A 23,343-nucleotide genomic window follows, 5' to 3' on the forward strand; every position below is an offset into this window, starting at 1 on the left:
ATAATTTTTCGCCAGAAACGGCGATAATTTCGTCGAAACGTACGTCAGGGACGAGTCACTGGATTATTATAGATTTCGAAAAGTTCAAACGGCTGTTCGCCTTTTCGGCGCGACGCGTCGTTCTAAATGCAGGAATCGCGTCAGCGAGACAACGAGTAACTAGAATACTATATGAGAGAATTTTCATCGCTGTTGTCCGTTCGAAAACAGTACGGCGATCGTGTCTCTCGTCTGTCTTTCGACGACGCGCGTTCGAATTTTCGAATCGCAGATCGATCGTTGTCCTGATTTGACGCCGAAATCGTAACATCTGGCCTAAATACGATGAAAAAAACACTGATAAGGAAAACGAAAACACGTCCTTACGTTACGTGAAATTAATCGACACTCCTTGTTTGAGAACCGAGAATCTTCATCGAACTTTTTCGAGCGATGTACATATCTTAATCTTGATCTTGCGATAGGAATTATAATTCGTTGCAAAGATAATTCCGCTATTTTAACGGAACAGATATAACCGATAATATCTGTCTTTTGTGTTTCTCGAGATATCAGAAACGTCAGTGCGGAGAAATCGATATTTACAAAACGATAGAAAATTTCCCTTTATTCCCTATCTTTTGTGTATTCGAGATTAATTTTAAATCGATGCAGGAAATCATAGGAAGCTTCCCTCTCGTAGGATACGCAGAATCGTACTATATATTATGTGAACACGTATGAAAAGAATTGATCGAAAATGTGAAATAAACCTTTTTCGCGGAAACTTTCGTTTCGAAGAAAATTGTTTTGGAAAATGCGCGGGAAATCGAAACAGAGGCATCTTTTTATGGAAAAAATGGTGTGTATATAATTTTTATTCGTTTTTCTTTTTTCCACAAAGAACCACTTAGATGGCTTCGAACGATCGTTATCATCGATTTACTCAAAATAGTACGAAGGGTTGAAGGTCACCGCAGATTATTTTAGATAGACGATAGATAAAAAAATCTTCCAAGCGGTAGATTCTTAAAGTTTTCAACTACTCGATTGCGAAAGTGTTAATTGGACGGTCAGACTCGATTACCGAGCCAGAAGTATAGTATAACAGAGTCTCGTCTTTCGGTTGTACTCTTTCGCGAACCGCGACCAAATGTTCAAGATGCTCTCAATGAAACACCACCACAGCGACATTGAACTGATGTTAGATAATATTCATTTTTAAAACTCGTCGCAAGTTGTCAGCTAAGGGCAATCAATGTTTATGATCGTGGACGAAAACGGCTACTGATCTTACATAACGTTTCTCATGTGCAGACTCGTGGATTGAATCGAGTCCGGTGAAATTGGCTTCGACGCAAAGTCCTAGATGTATCTAATTTCCATGTGTCGTATCATCGGCCAATGGAACGTAATTGAAAAACGAACCGCTCACTTTTGTCGCTGTCTGCGTCGGATGTTCCTTGGTGCAGAATTGACAACAGATTGAATGAATCTATACCGAAAACGGGTATAGGCAAGCAATTAATTAACAATCATCGACACTGAGAAACGTTTGTACGAAACATGTTCAGATAGCCGACGCCCATAGTACATACCTACGGCGAACGAGAAACGGTTATCAATTAACCGGAAATTCTGCTACTTCTGGTTCGGAAAAAATTGATGACGCAACCTCTCGACGAGCAATGTTTGTCCAGGAACCGAACGCTTCTTCCTCTTTGCGTAATTCACGATGTTCACCTTACATAAGTTCCGCTATCCCTCTCGAAGTAATTACGACACTCGAATCGACAGACGGCGTATAAAAAATTTCCACTCTTAAACGTTGCGATGTCCAACAAGATAAGGGAAATCGAAGCGAGGCAAACAATACCAAGTGCTCGTACAAGATCCGACTATTGTTAACTTTTTTCTATTTCTTCTCGTTTAACGCACTTTCCATTGAAAAGCGATCGGTAACTATTTTTAATCGTCTTTCGTTATCTGTGCTCGTTAACCCTATGCAGACTTTCCGAATCTTGATCGATCCTACTTACTTTGCTTTCTTCGATTATCAGCGTTTGTTCGATCTAATTATGACAATCTTATTCGCGCGTAAATTGCTGTGTTATTTGAAAAATATGATAAAACCAAGAAACGATGTTTCCGATTTCCACCAAATTACGTCCTAACTGGCATACAGAAGACTCGGTAAGACTTGTAAGAGAACTTGCATGTTTTACCTGAACAAGAAGGTCAGTCGCTAATTTATATTTTCAAATATACTTCCACGAAAAACATCGAAACTTCAATAACGAAAATAATAACGATGGGGGCTGGGAATAATAAATTGATTTCTATAATAAGAATAGTTATTTATTAGTTGCAATCGGCAATAAGAAATTTCGATTCTAATTGCCAATCCAATCGCCATTTGACCAAAGATAATTGTGCGTTCTGGTTCCGATGGCAAACGGTAGTAAGTTTCCATTTTTAATCGACTCGAAGTGAACTTTCTCACGTCCAGACGACACCGATTTGAATAAAGAAAAAAACGAGTACCTGTGTTATATTACAAACGTCGAACAAACCGAGGATGATCCCCACCAATCGGGCGAGAGTTAGGTGCGAATGCTTTAGACGGCCGGCACGTGCTGGCCGGAGCAGCGGTAAGAGTTACTCCGAACCGAGTAACGAGCACGAGCTCTTCGACCCGTTCAATACTCCGATGGGCCACGAGAGGAAGAGAAAGAGAGGGAGGAGAGACGAGATCACGAGGTCGCCGAGGCGGGTGAACCGCTCGATTTGCCTGGGTTTTGACGCCGCGAACCTAAATAGATGTACCTGCTGACTAATCAGAGGGCATCGACGAATCGTCGCGAAAACGACCACATGCGTTTCAAGTCCCATGCAATTAACAGGGTCGTACCAATGCCACGGAAGGGGATTCGGTGGGAAGAAATGAGTCACGAGCAACGACATCGTCGTAGGTCGAGGCAAAACCGGCTGGTAGGGATATCTCAGGCACGACATCTGCGAACCTGGCGCCACGGAGCTTAACGTTACCTCCCGGGGTTACCGGAATTACGCAATCGAAGGAGTGGATCACTCGTCGCGATCGAGAAGCAAATATTGACACCGTTCCGTGTCCGTCTTGGACAGTGTCTCGACGACTTTCTATTAACGTTTCGTCCAAGTTGCTCCAATTGAAGACAATTATATCCGGTCGTCTTACATAACAAGCGTCCTCGATGTCTTTCGTTGAGACGGACGGCCGACAATTTCGAAATCCACGGTTCGTTTAAGAAGAACGAATTCGGAATTCCAGCTTCGAATAAACATTGCCGACACCGCGTATCGTTGTTCGCACGGGAATCGACTAACGCGCACGTCAACTTCCATCTCGAGGTTTCCCGAAACGTTGTCGAAGCGTAATCGTATCGTTGCACCCATCCTATCCAGATAAACGGGTCGAGACACGTGGAGTACCTGAAGCGGGGCAATGCAGGCTACGGCCCTGAACCGGGATTGGAAGCGAGCAGAGCGCAAGTCTTCTGCTAATGCCAAACGACTCCCTTAATACACTCGCGTCCGGAATCTCGTTGGTAATTGGGGCGAACGCTTGTGCCAGCTGTCGCATACTTGTCAGTGCTTCACGGGGATCGTGCGAACCGGTCGGATACGAGCCTCGTCGAAAAGATCGTACCCGAACAGCAAGCGAATTTGTCGACTGATCGGAAGCATCGTGTATTCAGAACAGAGCTTCGGAGCAACGGACTGGCTGGTCGCCATCTTAGATCCATCGCGAGCACGTTGTGGAAAACGATCGTAGAAATTTCGCGGAATTCTGCGACTATCCGAGAAACGAATCATAGGAGGGATGCCACGAGGAAAGGTATCATTTTTCTTCGAACGTGAACGACTATAAAGATACAGTGCATGTCGACGCAGGCAGACACAGAGTGGGTGCTGCGAGCAAGAAAACAGCGTTCGTGTCGGTGCCACAGATGCGTGAAACGCAAGTGAAACGCCCGTGTGTAAAGTGACTTCTTGGAGGTGTGAGATTTTTTCTTTTCCGTTTCCTAATTTATCGGAATCCAACGCGACAGAGCTGAACAGCGGCAGAGAGAAACGCTACGGGATCGTCATTATGAGCAAGATGCTAGGAATAAACTATTGCACCGTGTTCTCTGTACTTAGAAGTCCCGAAGAGGGTGAATCGTTTAAGCGGATCATCTGAAAGAACTGGTCGAACGAATAATTAACGATACATCGTGGAAAGAATAGGGTTTCATGTGTTGTTAACCGCGAGGACGATCGTCAGGATTCATTAGATAGATCACGAGATCGAGATCGAAAGAGAGAAAGAGAGAGAGAGAGAGAGAGAGAGAGAGAGAGAGAGAGAGAGAAAGAGAGAGAAGCGTTCAGTGCTAAAAAAAAAAGTGATCAAGTTCGTGAGTGCGAAACGCAAAGTGATCCATCATCGAGAGAACTCGTGAAAGCGGTGCGATCATCTTCGAAAAAAGAACTCGCGTAGTTGACGCAATCTATTCCTATATATAGATCATCGACGAAATTTGCGAAATTGCGGGGGCGTACTTTACCGATAGACCACAAATCGTAATCTCTTTTTTCCTTCCGTACGCGGTTCGATCGATGGACTGTTATTTAATTCAAGGATCGAAAGTTTATTCTCGAGACTGAACAATTTTGACATTATCGTGTACTCGATATAAGAATATTTCTACAAAAGTGATTTCCAACGCGATTCTTCGATCGTGAAATATACACCGAGACACTACTACCGATAATAACGCGATCGATCGATCACTTATCGACCCGATTGTCGATAACGTAGATCTCTGTCGATTTACGATACTTTACAAGAGATCTTGTACGAACCGAGTACAAGGGGTATCAACGAATCTCTCTCTGCCGCTCGAGACATCCGACGGCATCCCAAGATATCCTCATAACCCGTAATGTATTTGAGATCGCACGAACAGGCAGCACAAGGGAGGCACGAGCACACAAGAGAGGCGGTAGAAGCTGGTTGCGGAGCGAGGGGACGAAGTCACCTTGGATCGGCTGGGAGGTACAAGGGCAAGACGAAGACACTTCTGTTGGACTGCTGGGATCTCGAGATACCTCAGTTGCATCATCTGAGATCACCAGGCAGGGATTCCAAGCAGGCGTGCGTACGACGCGGTATGAGCGAAGGTGAACGAGCAGTCATCACGCTACGAATCGGCTGGCGAAAGCTCACTGATCCTGGCGACTGACACGAATCCAGGAACTCGGGGGCAGGTCCGAAACGATAGCATCAGTTGCTGTTTCATCGTCAACGTCCTCGTTGTCCTGCCGCTCTCCATCTCTTCGTTCTCGTGGAAACGTCCGCGGCCCTCGACCCTCCGATAGGACATCGTAGCCCGAACCGCTGATCCTCCATGCCGGCCAAATGCAAGAAAACGCATCGTCGAGATCTACATCGAGGACTTTGAAGACGGACCGAAAAATGGCGGGGAATCGGTGTCGGTAGCAGACGGGGTTATTGCCTAGAGAAGCGATCACCTCGTCCTGCATTATTCCTAAAGGAACCGAGCCTGAATCGTTCCTTGGTCTCGGGTAGATTCCCGTTATCTCTCTTTCTCTCTTGTCACGAGTGCTCCAATCCTCCTCAATCTCCCTCTCGAGTCAGTTGACGAACTTTGCGTTGTTGTTGTTGTTGTTGTTGTTGTTGTTGCTGCTGCTGCTGCTGCTGCTCCTGCTGCTGCTGCTGCTGCTGCTGCTGTTGTTCCTGTTCCGATTAATCGTCGAACAGACGACGACAGGGGTCCACGGGTGACCCATGGACAATAACTTGTAGTTGATAAGGATAGAGATGTAAAATGTAGTTGTGACACGACAACAGGATCAATTAGGACGAAGGACAAGAAACGACAAAAGGGATAACGCTGTCGTGATTAATCATCGCAAACATAGTATCCCCGCTGAGTAGCAATCAACCGCGAGACGCAGCAAACGGTTGTACCTGGTTAAAGAGAGAAGAGAATATTATTTTGTGCCGAGTCTCGTTTCTTTTCCCGTTGTATAGTCATCATGCCGCCCACACCGAGCAAATTGAACCTGAACTTCGCCAGAAATGCGTACAACGTGTTTGGAACACGCGGAACCAATACAGCCGCTGATCACCAACGTGAACAGAAAACGGAGCTTCTGGAGGGTAAGAACTCGGAGAGTCGCCCGCTAAGATTATTTGGCAACGATTCGATGGAACTGTCCTTGACGATTTTGCAAAATGATACATCATTTGCCGTCCTAAATCTAGCGTCACAAATATTTCATTGATCGACGAAATTTATTAAACTTAAATAACGAACGCGTAAACTTCATTTCTTTGCGTACCGATTCACAATATTACTTCCTCGCCCAAATTTTCATACAGCTACGTAAATAACGTTTCCATTGAAATTGCGACGATACTCGTCTTGTTTCAGATACCAGAGGAAACACGGGCATTCTCCGTTTGAAAAATGGCGTCGATTACATCAATCCGGGCGAAGAAGATCAGATGGAGATCTATGGGTAGGTAATCATTATGGCGCAACGATGAACGATATGCGACGACGTAAGTGACTCACGTGACTGCCATTTTTCAGCTTCAAGAGAAACAAACTTTTAACCGCAATTACCTGGTTCCTAATCATCGCCACCGCAGGCCTTTTGAGACTGGTCTTTCACTGGGTACCGCGTCTGATGTTAATAGCCACTCATTCCAGATGTCGATTGGAAAACGCGGATACCGTCTTGCTCGTGGAGAAGTTTCAAGGAAAACACACGAGCTATTACGTGAAGAAATTGGAAACTTTGGCTGCTCAGGATGTGTTGTTAGTAACCTTTACGGTTTTTGTAAAATAGGGCAATCCATAAATAACCGCGTGAATAAATTGTCTATGAATATTCAAAGGAACAAACCCTTTGGTGGAGAGTCGTTGATGGATAACGAACCTTGGGTGGAGAATGGAAGTATGATAACCATCAAAGAAGTTAAGGAAGAGTACCCAACAGTCTCGCTGCACTTAACCGGTGGACAATTCAAACGTAAGGATTTAAGACTTGGAAACAATATTAACAATTACTTTTCTCTATTATTCTTAATAATTGTATTTTTCGCGCAGAGGTTCCATCTATCGTTCTTTTCCATTGCAAGAAGTTAACTTACATTTGGGATTCTGAAAGATCCGAGTTTCTGAAGCTTCGAGGTTTGGACGTCGGCGTGTTAACTTCAACGTTGCATCAGATGCAGGGACTGAATTACCAAGAACAGCACATGAGGTACATTACCCTAACAATGTATCTCTTAATCCGATTAATCTACGCGAGGTGTAAAATAATAACGACGAATCTTTGTTCGCGTAGGCGCTGCGTTTACGGAAACAACGAGATCGTGATTCCAGTGAAAAGTATCTTGACGCTACTTTGCCTCGAAGTCCTTAATCCGTTCTACGTCTTCCAACTGTTTAGCTTTTTCCTCTGGGTTGCCGACAATTACTACTACTACGCTATAGTCATCTTGACTATGTCCAGCATCGGTATAATTATGGCAGTCTTCCAAACACGTCGGGTACGTTGTTATTCGTTCGTTTCTTGTATCGCGCTTCATAAAGGCTAGATTAATTCTCGAAGGATTCGTTTACAGAATCAGCAAAATCTACTGTCCACCGTTCACTCTTCCGACGTGGCGACGGTGATGAGAGATCGCGCGACAGGACAAACGACAACCGTGCCTACCGAACGTCTGGTTCCCGGTGACATTTTAGTTATTCCATCTCACGGTTGTCTGATGCCATGCGACGCAGTGCTTCTAACCGGAAACTGTATTCTGAACGAGTCCATGCTCACCGGAGAATCAGTTCCCGTTACGAAGACACCTATCCCTTCGTCCAACGATATTACATACGATACCAAGGAACACGCAAGACACACGCTCTTCTGTGGTACCCGAGTTATTCAAACAAGATATTACGGCTCGGAAAAGGTGAATTAGGATTTCTTTGTTTTCGTTAGCCAACGTTTACAGGGCTTCGGGGCTTTGTGCTCAAGTAATCGTTTAATTGCAGGTCTTGGCTGTAGTCGTCAGGACAGGATTCAACACGAGTAAAGGTGGCCTAGTGAGGTCCATTATGTATCCACCACCTGTAGACTTCAAGTTCGAACAAGATTCGTACAAATTTGTTATTCTGTTGGCTGGAATAGCCAGTGTCGGTGTGATTTATACTGTCGTGACGAAAGTCATGAAAGGTGTACAAAGTAATACCATCGCTTTGGAAGCTTTGGATTTGATCACGATCGTGGTACCACCAGCGCTACCAGCGGCCATGACCGTTGGTCGTCTAGTAGCTCAGCGTAGATTAGAGAGGAATAAGATTTATTGTACGAGTCCAAGGACGATCAATGTATCGGGATCGATCGATTGCATTTGCTTCGACAAAACTGGGACGCTGACCGAAGACGGCCTCGATATGTGGGGGGTGGTTCCCGGTCTCGATAAAAAGTTCCAATTACCTGTGAAAGATATCACGTCCTTGCCTCTGAACGACGTCCTCATCGGTATGGTAACATGCCACGGAATCACTATAATAGATAATCAACTGGTAGGAGATCCACTCGACTTAAAAATGTTCGAGTCTACTGGTTGGACCCTGGAAGAACCCGAAGTATCCGATACGTCCAAGTTTTCAATGCTTTTCCCGACAGTGGTGCGACCACCGAAGGGTTCCAAATTGCTGAAAAAGTTGCCCAATGATATAAGACTCTCGCTCAGTCGACAAAACTCTATGTCTTCCGATGTGGTGGACAATATATCTTTGAATAACCTCGACGGCGCGTTGGCTGGCTCCACGACGGAATTGGGGGAACAGGGTTTAGAAATTGGAATCGTACGACTGTTTCCGTTTACGTCTACCCTTCAAAGAATGAGCGTGATCACAAGAACATTGGGTGCTAATCATTACGATCTCTACTGTAAAGGCAGTCCAGAAATGATATTGAGCCTCTCGAAAGCAGAGTCCAGTAAGTGGATCGACGAGTATTTATCGGCTAATTTTACGATCGATTCACGACTAATCGCATTCCTTTTACAGTTCCGCCAGATTTTGGAACCATACTACAAGATTATACCTCGGACGGCTATCGTGTAATCGCTCTTGCACACAAATCCTTAAATCGTCTTCCTTACGCCAAAGTCCAACGACTGAGTCGTGAGTCCGCTGAATCCGATTTGACTTTCTTGGCATTCGTGATCATGGAGAACAGACTGAAACCAGAGACAACGCCAGTAATTAGTGCTTTAAACACTGCCTGTATTAAAACGGTCATGGTCACTGGAGACAACATGTTGACCGCGCTGTCAGTCGCCAGAGACTGCGACATTGTAAAGCCGGGCACACCTGTCATTGCAGTGTCAGCGACCCAACAAAACCAAATGAAACCACAGATCTACTTCACGAAGAGCAACAGTCAATCGTCGCCAGTCTCGCCGATGGAACACGGCGATTTCAGTGAAATGACAGATCTGAATAGCGTAGCTAGCTTAGAAACAGTGGAGAGTGGCTCATTCGGGAACGACCAGTTTAAAAACAATGTCAATTATTTGTCCAATGAGTGAGTGTGCATCGTAGACAACCTCTATACGCGTAGAACGAAACAGTGTACGGTAACGTTCAATGTCTTTGTATTAAAATTTCAGCTTACAACACTTGAAACACAAATATGTCTTTGCACTGACCGGTAAAACGTGGGCACTGATCAAACAATATTACCCCGATTTGATCCCTAAACTGGCTACTCGTGGCGCAATCTTTGCAAGGATGTCCCCGGACCAGAAGCAACAGCTTGTTCAGGAATTGCAATCTTTAGGATACTATGTTGGTACGTGTCTCGACAGTCTCAATGGATTTGATTCGCGTTCTAACGTCTGGATCGTTGTGTTTAACGTACCGTACATGTTTTTAGCTATGGTGGGCGACGGCGCGAACGATTGCGGAGCCCTGAAGGCGGCGCACACAGGAATCTCTCTCTCCGACACCGAATCATCGGTAGCTTCACCCTTCACCAGTCGCGAGACTAATATCTCTTGCGTGTTGACGGTGATTCGAGAAGGTCGCGCGGCTCTGGTCACGTCTTTCGGTATTTTTAAATACATGGCAGGCTACTCGCTCATCCAGTTCATTTCGGTAATGCTTCTGTACAGCATCGAGTCCAACTTAACGGACGTAGAGTTCCTTTACATCGATCTCTTCATCATTTCAATTTTTGCCTTCTTCTTTGGTCGTACCCAAGCCTACGATGGTCCATTGGTCAAGACCGCTCCTCTGAATAGTTTGATCAGCACCACACCGATCCTCAGTCTGGTGACTCAAATCTTGATCGTGGCCATTTTTCAGTGCACTAGTCTTTGGCATCTCCGACAGATGGATTGGTTCAAACCGTTCAACGTCACAGCACTCGAAAACAAGGACGACGTGGGTTGCACAGAAAATTACACGGTATTCATCATCAGTTCCATGCAATACATTATTCTAGCCGTGGCGTTCTCGAAGGGTCATCCGTACCGAAAGTCTCTATTCACGAATTACGGTCTTCTCACTTCGTTCATTTTCTTGAGTCTCTTCTCAATTTACCTCGCGACCCTTCCCTTCGAGTGGTTGTCAAACTGGTTCGAGCTGGTGATACCCGAAAACGTTACTTTCCGTTTCATTTTGGTCGGCTACGGTGTCGCCAATTTCATCATCTCGTTACTGACGGAGTACTTCTTCATCGATTACCTCGTCTTCAACAAGCTACGGTACCGTTGGCACAACGTCGACAAGTCCAGAAGAAAGTTCCTCGCCATCGATCGCGACATGGCGCGCGACATGAAGTGGCCGCCTCTCTCCCAAGAACCTCTACCGGAAGCTGTGCCGGACATCCTGATCCGTCAAAACGTCACCGAGATCAAGATAGAGAAACGAGTCCCGGAACCCTGCCGTCCCGTGGACACCAGTTTCATGAACAGTCCGGTCTGCGCTAACTTGAACCATTTCGGATCGGCCACGGAGGTGACCTTGAACCCAAGGTCCCTTTTCAACGATCGTAGGAACACCGTATCGATGCAAACCGTTCCATGCTTCGAAGACAGGGATCCCGTGATCAAGCAGCCAAAGATAGAATTAACGACGAAGAGGAGACACAACTCGGAGTCCGAGAACGGTATCAATTGGTACGAGAAACCGTTCAAGAGCTACAGCACAAATCCAATAGCGACCTTGCCCAGAAACACCGCCACGGCTCTTCAGCCCGAGAAGCTGAGGGACTTTAAGAAAATCTTGGTTCACAAAAGCGAAGACGGATTGTTTCCCAACGCGCAAAGCGTCCTCGAACTCGACATCCTACCATCGTAGAACCGATCGATCGTGGATTTCGAAGGTGGTCAACGAATCGATGCGACTCTATTCGTGCTACCTTGATCAACGGACAAGTCGCATGCCGCGATATCATCTACCGTTTACTACAGAACGGTCGTCACATCCGTCGAATACCGTCGAATACAGTCGAATACCGTCGAATATCGTCGAATACCGTCGACCAGGATACCACAAAAGATTTCCATTATTTTCTCACCGCATTTCTTGTCCCGTGACAGTCACGGGCAAAATCCGTTCGACCGTTTTAAACGAATCACCAGCAACTCCCATCGAGACGTCCAACCAGACCGGTACAGTCGCGACACGCTAAATAGGCCTGTACATCCACGTGAAACAACAAATTTCAACGCCAGTTAGAAGACAACAATCACAACGAGGAACGATGTGACATCTTCCCTGCACGATCTCCAACATCGTTCGCACGGTGCATTTAGAATACCGCGGGGCGTTCACGACAGCCCAATGGCGGAAGGAAACTCGTCGAGCATCGCAGTACTTCGACTAAAGGGGTCCCTTTTGATCCGATCTTTCTTCGTCCTCCTCTTTTATTAGTATTTCGAGCGAGCCACACTCTCGAGAAAGTATTATCGGTAGTTTATTTATTTTAGACGATGAATTTTAATTCGCTCTGCCGCTAGGGTTCAGGGATCCTCTTATGGAACGGGTTCGAAAGGGACACTTAATATGAAACGCGATATACGCGTACCACGTGATCGAATTGTTATATCCGGTAAACGCGGATCCGAATGAATTTTCTAATTAAGGAACTATAGGAAACCGATCATCGTCCCGTTTTCGCGACCATCACCAGGACCCAGATGGTTCGATCCTATCGGAGCGGAGAGTCGTAATTGTTATTCGAATACGACGAAGATACTTGTTAAACGAATTGTGCAAAATAAACGATGCTCGTCACGAAAACGGGATTTTAGATTCTTTTTGGTGTGATTATGGGTACTGGTAACCATGCTCTAGATTATCAACGTATCATACTTAATCGAGTCGCGAGATTGGATGTATCGTTACTCGACACGCGGAAACTCGACATTCGCGGTCGCGGTTACTTATTATCGTTATGCACGGATAACGATAAATGTGTACTTATATACGCAATGGAAATAAATACTTAAGGGCGTTGTTCTGCTATTTGCGACGCTATGCTTACGTTGAGGTATAGCGGTTGTCAAATAACAAAGTATGTTTTTAATGTAAAATGTCTTGTCTTGTGTTCTTTCGTCCCCACGTCTGGCTATCTTTTTCGCCGTATACTCGGTCAACCAATTATATTTTACAGTTTTTCGAAAACACCGAATTCCTTCCTTTCGATCATTCGAGTTTAATAATACTCTGGCTAATTATGAACCAGAGAAACCTTAATTAACTTGTCTTTCAAGTTCAAACTAACAAACGAAAACCTTCATTCTTTTGCTTTTCAATTACAGAAAAATTGGTGAAGCAAAGTAGTGTTAAATCTAATTTTATAAATATTCGAAGCTCCTTGCATCGATCAAAGTTGACACGCGATCGTTGCGTAATTGAATAGGGAAAAATTAAAAGACTCGTACTGAAAAAGTACAAAGCTTGTTACACTGTCGGGGTAAAAAATTATAAATTTCTCTTAAATATATTACCTTGTTATTAATTTTATACCTACCCATGATATATTAATTTTCGATTCTCAACTATGTGCAGAAACACAAATCCAATAATTATTTTATTTGTTGGAAATTTAAATAATCCGAAAAACACAAGTGGCACCATCTACGGCAAAACGTCCAAGTTTGTCGAGAAATAGTTCGCTAGAGAAGCGCTAGATGGAGACCCAGGAGCTGTAGACTCATTCAACATACGCCGCATCCATTTCCCAAATGCAATATCTGTAACGACTTACACCGCATATCGTACACGAATATTAGAAAGCACCTTCTGCGTTGAATTTCACTCAAAATTAAGTTCTATGCCCTAGTTAACCCTTTGTAATGAGTCAATTAGATAAATAAGTAAATAATGTGAATGTAAATAATATAGTAATTGTAACATTAATATTCGGAACATTCGTAAATGTTAATAATGATCGAGCAGATAAACAAACATTCCCTGAAACCGTTCGCCATAATAGATTTCCGAATTTGTTTACGTATATTTATCATAATTATTAACAACCGTCCATCGGACTATAGTATAAACAATTATTAAGAATATCGTAGTATAAATAAGCTTGCTACATGGCAAAACAGAAGCTGTTAGATCGTGTATTGGAATGTAGGTAACAAAATTAAAATTTTTCTTTAAAAATAAGCACAATACGCATTATCTATTAACTTCTGATGTCCAACTCTGTGCAGAAGCAAAATTCAAACATAATTTAATGGGGTGAAAATTTAATTAAAAAGAAAAGCATGGGTGGCACCATCTACGGCAAAATCTTCAAGTTTATCGAGAAATAATACGTCAGCGAAGCGCTAGATGTCGCGACAGATAATGTTAGCCCATGTATTGGATGTAGATAATAAAATTAAAATTTTTCTATAAAACTGAGAACAATACGCATTATACATTAATTTCTGATTTCCAACTCTGTCCAGAAGCAAAATTCAAATTTAATTTAATGCGGTGAAAATCTAATTAAAAAGAAAAGCATGGGTGGCACCATCTACGGCAAAATCTTCAAGTTTATCGGGAAATAATACGTTAGCGAAGGGCTAGATGGCGAGAGAGGAGATGTTCGCCCATGTATTGGACGTAGATAATAAAATTAAAATTTTTCTATAAAACTGAAAACAATACGCATCATCTACTAATTTCCGATACCCAACTCTGTGCAGAAGCAAAATTCAAATATAATTTAATGGGGTGAAAGTTTAACTAAAAAGAAAAGCATGGGTTGCCCCATCTACGGCAAAATCTTCAAGTTTATCGGGAAATAATTCGTCAGCGAAGCGCTAGATGTAGAGACAGATAATGTTAGCCCATGTATTGGATGTAGATAATAAAATTAAAATTCTTCTATAAAACTGAGAACAATACGCATCATCTATTAATTTCTGATAACCAACTCTGTGCAGAAGCAAAATTCAAATGTAATTTAATGGGGTGAAAATATAATCAAAAAGAAAAGCATGGGTGGCACCATCTACGGCAAAATCTTCAAGTTTATTGGGAAATAATACGTTAGCGCAGGGGTAGATGGCAGGAGAGGAGATGTTCGCGCATGTATTGGATGTAGATAATAAAATTAAAATTTTTCTATAAAACTGAGAACAATTCGCATCATCTATTAATTTCTGATACCCAATTCTGTGCAGAAGCAAAATTCAAATATAATTTAATGGGGCGAAAATTTAACAAAAAAGAAATGCATGTGTGGACCCATCTACGGCAAAAACTTCAAGTATATCGGGAAATAATTCGTCAGCGATGCACCTGATGTCGCGACAGGAGATTTTCGCCCATGTATTGGATGTAGATAATATAATTAAAATTTTTCTATAAAACTGAGAACAATACGCATCATCTATTACTTTCCGATACCCAATTCTGTGCAGAAGCAAAATTCAAATATAATTTAGTGGGGTGAAAATTTAATTAAAAAGAGAAGCATGGGTTGCCCCATCTACGGCAAAATCTTCAAGTTTATCGGGAAATAATTCGTCAGCGAAACGCTAGATGTCGAGACAGGAGATGTTCGCCCATATATTGGATGTAGATAACAAAATTAAAATTTTTCTATAAAACTGAGAACAATACGCATTATATATTAATTTCAGATTTCCAACTCTGTCCAGAAGAAAAATTCAAATGTAATTTAATGGGGTGAATATTTAATTAAAAAGAAAAGCATGTGTGGCACCATCTACGGCAAAATCTTCAAGTTTATCGGGAAATAATACGTTAGCGAAGGGCTAGATGGTGAGAGAGGAGATGTTCGCCCATGTATTGGATGTCGATAATAAAATTTAAATTTTTCTATAGAACTGAGAACAATACGCATCATCTATTAATTTCCGATACCCAACTCTGTGCAGAAGCAAAATTCAAATATCATTTAATGGGGTGAAAATTTAACTAAAAAGAAAAGCATGGGTTGCCCCATCTACGGCAAAATCTTCAAGTTTATCGGGAAATAATTCGTCAGCGAAACGCTAGATGTCGAGACAGGAGATGTTCGCCCATATATTGGATGTAAATAACAAAATTAAAATTTTTCTATAAAACTGAGAACAATTCGCATCATCTATTAATTTCTAATACCCAATTCTGTGCAGAAGCAAAATACAAATATAATTTAATGGGGTGAAAATTTAACTAAAAAGAAAAGCATGGGTAGCCCCATCTACGGCAAAATGTTCAAGTTTATCGGGAAATAATTTGTCAGCGAAACGCTAGATGTCGAGACAGGAGATGTTCGCCCATGTATTGGATGTAGATAATAAAATTAAAATTTTTCTATAGAACTGAGAACAATTCGCATCGTCTATTAATTTCTGATACCCAATTCTGTGCAGAAGCAAAATTCAAATATAATTTAATGGGGTGAAAATTTAACTAAAAAGAAAAGCATGGGTGGCCCCATCTACGGCAAAATCTTCAAGCTTATCGGGAAATAATTCGTCAGCGATGCGCTAGATGTCGAGACAGGAGATGTTCGCCCATATATTGGATGTAGATAACAAAATTAAAATTTTTCTATAGAACTGAGAACAATTCGCATCGTCTAATAATTTCTGATACCCAATTCTGTGCAGAAGCAAAATTCAAATATAATTTAATGGGGTGAAAATTTAACTAAAAAGAAAAGCATGGGTGGCCCCATCTACGGCAAAATCTTCAAGCTTATCGGGAAATAATTCGTCAGCGATGCGCTAGATGTCGCGAAAGTTAATGTTAGCCCATGTATTGGATGTGGGTAATAAAATTAAAATTTTTGTATAAAACGGAGAACAATACGCATCATCTATTAATTTCTGATACCCAACTCTGTGCAGAAGCAAAATTCAAATATAACTTAATGGGGTGAAAATTTAATTAAAAGGAAAAGCATGGGTTGCCCCATCTACGGCAAAATCTTCAAGTTTATCGGGAAATAATTCGTCAGCGAAACGCTAGATGTCGAGACAGGAGATGTTCGCCCATATATTGGATGTAGATAACAAAATTAAAATTCTTCTATAAAACTGAGAACAATACGCATTATATATTAATTTCAGATTTCCAACTCTGTCCAGAAGCAAAATTCAAATGTAATTTAATGGGGTGAATATTTAATTAAAAAGAAAAGCATGTGTGGCACCATCTACGGCAAAATCTTCAAGTTTATCGGGAAATAATACGTTAGCGAAGGGCTAGATGGTGAGAGAGGAGATGTTCGCCCATGTATTGGATGTCGATAATAAAATTAAAATTTTTCTATAGAACTGAGAACAATACGCATCATCTATTAATTTCCGATACCCAACTCTGTGCAGAAGCAAAATTCAAATATCATTTAATGGGGTGAAAATTTAACTAAAAAGTAAAGCATGGGTTGCCCCATCTACGGCAAAATCTTCAAGTTTATCGGGAAATAATTCTTCAGCGAAGCGCTAGATGTCGCGACAGATAATGTTAGCCTATGTATTGGATGTAGATAATAAAATTAAAATTTTTCTATAAAACTGACAACAATACGCATTATGCATTAATTTCTGATTTCCAACTCTGTCCAGTAGCAAAATTCAAATTTAATTTAATGAGGTGAAAATTTAATTAAAAAGAAAAGCATGGGTTGCCCCATCTACGGAAAAATCTTCAAGTTTATCGGGAAATAATTCGTCAGCGACGCACTAGATGTCGAGACAGGAGATGTTCGCCTATGTATTGGATGTAGATAACAAAATTAAAACTTTTCTATAAAACAGAGAACAATACGCATTATATATTAATTTCTGATTTCCAACTCTGTCCAGAAGCAAAATTCAGATTTAATTTAATGGGGTGAAAATTTAATTAAAAAGAAAAGCAAGGGTGGCACCATCTACGGCAAAATCTTCAAGTTTATCGGGAAATAATACGTTAGCGAAGGGCTAGATAGCGAGAGAGGAGATGTTCGCCCATGTATTGGTGGTAGATTGTAAAATTACAATTTTTCTATAAAACTGAGAACAACACGCATCATCTATTAATTTCCGATACCCAACTCTGTGCAGAAGCAAAATTCAAATATAATTTAATGGTGTGAAAATTTAACTAAAAAGAAAAGAATGGGTTGCCCCATCTACGGAAAAATCTTCAAGTTTGTCGGGAAGTAATTCGTCAGCGAAGCGCTAGATGTAGATACAGGAGATGGTAGCCCATGTATTGGATGTAGATAATAAAATTAAAATTTTTCTATAACACTGAGAACAATACACATCATCTATTAATTTGTGATACCCAATTCTATGCAGAAGCAATATTGAAATATAACATAATGGGTTGTAAATTTAATTAAAAAGAAAAGCATGGGTGGCACCATGTACGGCAAAATCTTCAAGTTTATCGGGAATGGTTTATCTGGACCTAACCCAGACCTAACCCAGACCTAAACCAGACCTAACCCAGACCTAACGCAGATCTAACTCAGACGTAACCCAGTCCTGACCCCGGACCGAACCCCGGAAGTAACCCGGAGACCTCAGCGACACCACCGGACCCCTCAGCGCCGCCACAGGGCCTCGGTCTTAACCCAGAACCCCAGAACTAACCCAGACCCAACCCAGACCTAACCCAGACCTAACCCAGACCTAACCCAGAACTAACCCAGACCTAACGCAGATCTAACTCAGACGTAACCCAGTCCTGTCCCCGGACCGAACCCCGGAAGTAACCCGGAGACCTCAGCGACACCACCGGACCCCACAGCGCCACCACACGGCCTCGGTCCTAACCCAGAACCCCAGATCTAACCCTGACCAAACCCAGACCTAACCCAGAACTAACCCATACCTAACGCAGATATAACTCAGACATAACTTAGTCCTGACCCCGACCGAACCCCGGAACTCACCCGGACCCCTCAGCCACGCCACCGGAATCCTCAGCGGCACCACATGACCCCGGAACTAACCCAGATCTAACTCAGACATAACCCATAACCGCAGACCTAACCCAGAACTAACCCAGACCTAACGCAGATCTATCTCAGACGTAATCCAGTCCTGACACCGACCGAAACCCCGGAACCAACCCGGACACTTCAGCGACGCCACCGGACCCCTCAGCGGCGCGACATGACCCCGGACCTAACCTAGACCTAACCCAGACCTAACCCAGACCTAACCCAGACCTAACCCAAACCTAACCCAGACCTAACGCAGATCTAACTCAGACATACCTCAGTCCTGACCCCGACCGAACCCCGGAACTCACCCGGACCCCTCAGCCACGCTACCGGACCTCTCAGCGACACCACATGACCCCGGACCTAACCCAGACCTAACCCAGAATCCCAGACCTAACCCAGAACTAACCCAGACCTAACGCAGATCTTTCTCAGACGTAATCCAGTCCTGACTCCGACCGAACCCCGGAACCAACCCGGACCCTTCAGCGACGCCACCGGACCCCTCAGCGGCGCCACATGACCCCGGACCTAACCTAGACCTAACCCAGACCAAACGCAGACTTAACCCAGTCCTGACCCCGGACCTAACACCGGAACTAACCCGGAACCATTAGCGCCACCACAAACTCCTCATCGCCGCCACAGGGGCCCCCAGCGCCACCACAGAACCCCGGACCTAACCCAGACCTAACCCAGAACTAACGCAGATCTAACTCAGACGTAACCCAGTCCTGACCCCGGACCGAACCCCGGAAGTAACCCGGAGACCTCAGCGACACCACCGGACCCTTCAGCGCCGCCACACGGCCTCGGTCCTAACCCAGAAACCCAGACCTAACCCAGACCTAACCCTGACCATACCCAGACCTAACCCAGATCTAACCCACACCTAACCCAGACCTAACCCAGACCTAACCCAGAAATAACCCAGACCAAACCCAGACCTAACCCAGAACTAACCCAGACCTAACGCAGATCTAACTCAGACGTAACCCAGTCCTGACCCCGGACCGAACCCCGGAAGTAACCCGGAGACATCAGCGCCACCACAAACTCCTCATCGCCGCCACAGGGGCCCCCAGCGCCACCACAGAACCCCGGACCCAACCCAGACCTAACCCAGAACTAACCCAGACCTAACGCAGATCTAACTCAGACCTAACCCAGTCCTGACCCCGGACCGAACCTCGGAAGTAACCCGGAGACCTCAGCGATACCACCGGACCCTTCAGCGCCGCCACACGGCCTCGGTTCTAACCCAGAACCCCAGACCTAACCCTGACCAAACCCAGACCTAACCCAGATCTAACCCAGACCTAACTCAGACCTAACCCAGACCTAACCCAGAACTAACCCAGACCTAACGCAGATGTAATTCAGACATACCTCAGTTCTGACCGCGACCGAACCCCGGAACTCACCCGGACCCCCTCAGCCACGCCACCGGACCCCTCAGCGGCACCACATGACCCCGGACCTAACCTAGACCTAACCCAGACCAAACGTAGACTTAACACAGTCCTGACCCCGGACCTAACACCGGAACTAACCCGGAACCCTCAACGCAACCACAAACTCCTCATCACCGCCACAGGGGCCCCCAGCGCCACCACAGAACCTCGGACCTAACCCAGACCTAACCCAGAACTAACCCAGACCTGACGCAGATCTAACTCAGAAGTAACCCAGTCCTGACCCCGGACCGAACCCCGGAAGTAACACGGAGACCTCAGCGACACCACCGGACCCCTCAGCGCCGCCACAGGGCCTCGGTCCTAACCCAGAACCCCAGACCTAACTCAGACCTAACCCAGACCTAACCCAGAACTAACCCAGACCTAACTCAGACATAACCCAGACCTAACACAGAACTAACCCAGACCTAACCCCGGACCGAACCCCGGAAGTAACCCGGAGACCTCAACGACACTACCGGATCCCTCAGCGCCGCCACACGGCCTCGGTCCTAACCCAGAACCCCAGATCTAACCCTGACCAAACCCAGACCTAACCCAGAACTAACCCAGACCTAACTCAGACCTAACCCAGACCTAACCCAGAACTAACCCAGACCTAACGCAGACCTAACTCAGACCTAACTCAGACATAACTCAGTCCTGAACCCGACCGAACCCCGGAACTCACCCGGACCCCTCAGCCACGCTACCGGACCCCTCAGCGGCACCACATGACCCCGGACATAACCCAGACCTAACCCAGAACCCCAGACCTAACGCAGATCTATCTCAGACGTAATCCAGTCCTGACTACGACCGAACCCCGGAATCAACCCGGACCCTTCAGCGACGCCACCGGACCCCTCAGCGGCGCCATATGTCCCCGGAACTAACCTAGACCTAACCCAGACCTAACCCAGACCTAACCCAGACCTAACGCAGATCTAACTCAGACATAACTCAGTCCTGAACCCGACCGAACCCCGCAACTCACCCGGACCCCTCAGCAACGCGACCGGACCCCTCAGCGGCACCACATGACCCCGGACCTAACCCAGACCTAACCCAGACCTAACCCAGACCTAATCCAGACCTAACCCAGACCTAACCCAGACCTAACCCAGACCTAACGCAGATCTAACTCAGACATAACTCAGTCCTGAACCCGACCGAACCCCGCAACTCACCCGGACCCCTCAGCCACGCTACCGGACCCCTCAGCGGCACCACATGACCCCGGACCTAACCCAGACATAACCCAGAACCCCAGACCTAACCCAGAACTAACCCAGACCTAACGCAGATCTATCTCAGACGTAATCCAGTCCTGACTCCGACCGAACCCCGGAACCAACCCAGACCCTTCAGCGACGCCACCGGACCCCTCAGCGGCGCCACATGACCCCGGACCTAACCCAGACCTAACCCAGACCTAACCCAGACCTAACCCAGACCTAACCCAGACCTAACCCAGACCAAACGCAGACTTAACCCATTCCTGACCCTGGACCTAACACCGGAACTAACCCGGAACCCTCAGCGCCACCACAAACTCCTCATCGCCGCCGTAGGGGCCCCCAGCGCCACCACAGAACCCCGGACCTAACCCAGACCTAACGCAGATCTAACTCAGACGTAACCCAGTCCTGACCCCGGACCGAACCCCGGAAGTAACCCGGAGACATCAGCGCCACCACAAACTCCTCATCGCCGCCACAGGGGCCCCCAGCGCCACCACAGAACCCCGGACCCAACCCAGACCTAACCCAGAACTAACCCAGACCTAACGCAGATCTAACTCAGACCTAACCCAGTCCTGACCCCGGACCGAACCTCGGAAGTAACCCGGAGACCTCAGCGATACCACCGGACCCTTCAGCGCCGCCACACGACCTCGGTTCTAACCCAGAACCCCAGACCTAACCCTGACCAAACCCAGACCTAACCCAGATCTAACCCAGACCTAACTCAGACCTAACCCAGACCTAACCCAGAACTAACCCAGACCTAACGCAGATGTAATTCAGACATACCTCAGTTCTGACCGCGACCGAACCCCGGAACTCACCCGGACCCCTCAGCCACGCCACCGGACCCCTCAGCGGCACCACATGACCCCGGACCTAACCTAGACCTAACCCAGACCAAACGTAGACTTAACGCAGTCCTGACCCCGGACCTAACACCGGAACTAACCCGGAACCCTCAACGCAACCACAAACTCCTCATCACCGCCACAGGGGCCCCCAGCGCCACCACAGAACCTCGGACCTAACCCAGACCTAACCCAGAACTAACCCAGACCTGACGCAGATCTAACTCAGAAGTAACCCAGTCCTGACCCCGGACCGAACCCCGGAAGTAACACGGAGACCTCAGCGACACCACCGGACCCCTCAGCGCCGCCACAGGGCCTCGGTCCTAACCCAGAACCCCAGACCTAACTCAGACCTAACCCAGACCTAACCCAGAACTAACCCAGACCTAACTCAGACATAACCCAGACCTAACACAGAACTAACCCAGACCTAACCCCGGACCGAACCCCGGAAGTAACCCGGAGACCTCAACGACACTACCGGATCCCTCAGCGCCGCCACACGGCCTCGGTCCTAACCCAGAACCCCAGATCTAACCCTGACCAAACCCAGACCTAACCCAGAACTAACCCAGACCTAACTCAGACCTAACCCAGACCTAACCCAGAACTAACCCAGACCTAACGCAGACCTAACTCAGACCTAACTCAGACATAACTCAGTCCTGAACCCGACCGAACCCCGGAACTCACCCGGACCCCTCAGCCACGCTACCGGACCCCTCAGCGGCACCACATGACCCCGGACATAACCCAGACCTAACCCAGAACCCCAGACCTAACGCAGATCTATCTCAGACGTAATCCAGTCCTGACTACGACCGAACCCCGGAATCAACCCGGACCCTTCAGCGACGCCACCGGACCCCTCAGCGGCGCCATATGTCCCCGGAACTAACCTAGACCTAACCCAGACCTAACCCAGACCTAACCCAGACCTAACGCAGATCTAACTCAGACATAACTCAGTCCTGAACCCGACCGAACCCCGCAACTCACCCGGACCCCTCAGCAACGCTACCGGACCCCTCAGCGGCACCACATGACCCCGGACCTAACCCAGACCTAACCCAGACCTAACCCAGACCTAACCCAGACCTAACCCAGACCTAACCCAGACCTAACCCAGACCTAACCCAGACCTAACGCAGATCTAACTCAGACATAACTCAGTCCTGAACCCGACCGAACCCCGCAACTCACCCGGACCCCTCAGCCACGCTACCGGACCCCTCAGCGGCACCACATGACCCCGGACCTAACCCAGACATAACCCAGAAC

General features: G+C 45.9%; 1 protein-coding gene across 1 annotated transcript; it reads left to right on the plus strand.

Moving 5' to 3' along the window:
- Positions 1-6,048: 6,048 nt before the first annotated feature.
- Anne (polyamine-transporting ATPase anne boleyn) lies at positions 6,049-13,053 on the plus strand. Its single transcript, XM_076326544.1, has 11 exons — positions 6,049-6,184; positions 6,459-6,546; positions 6,621-6,848; positions 6,929-7,062; positions 7,140-7,296; positions 7,381-7,585; positions 7,661-7,999; positions 8,082-9,033; positions 9,105-9,624; positions 9,710-9,891; positions 9,976-13,053. Exons 1-11 carry the CDS (start codon positions 6,061-6,063, stop codon positions 11,400-11,402), a joined length of 4,356 nt encoding a protein of 1,451 aa, XP_076182659.1. The 5' UTR covers positions 6,049-6,060; the 3' UTR covers positions 11,403-13,053.
- Positions 13,054-23,343: the final 10,290 nt, after the last annotated feature.

The sequence above is a fragment of the Ptiloglossa arizonensis genome, chromosome 14, assembly GCF_051014685.1.
Source record: "Ptiloglossa arizonensis isolate GNS036 chromosome 14, iyPtiAriz1_principal, whole genome shotgun sequence".
NCBI lineage: Eukaryota > Metazoa > Arthropoda > Insecta > Hymenoptera > Colletidae > Ptiloglossa > Ptiloglossa arizonensis.

Coding starts and splice junctions, on each gene's coding strand:
- Anne (XM_076326544.1), top strand. CDS start 6,061: ATGCCGCCCACACCGAGCAAATTGAACCTGAACTTCGCCAGAAATGCG. Junction 6,849..6,928: donor TTGGCTGCTCAGGATGTGTT/GTTAGTAACCTT, acceptor GAATATTCAAAG/GAACAAACCCTTTGGTGGAG. Junction 7,063..7,139: donor AACCGGTGGACAATTCAAAC/GTAAGGATTTAA, acceptor TTTTTCGCGCAG/AGGTTCCATCTATCGTTCTT.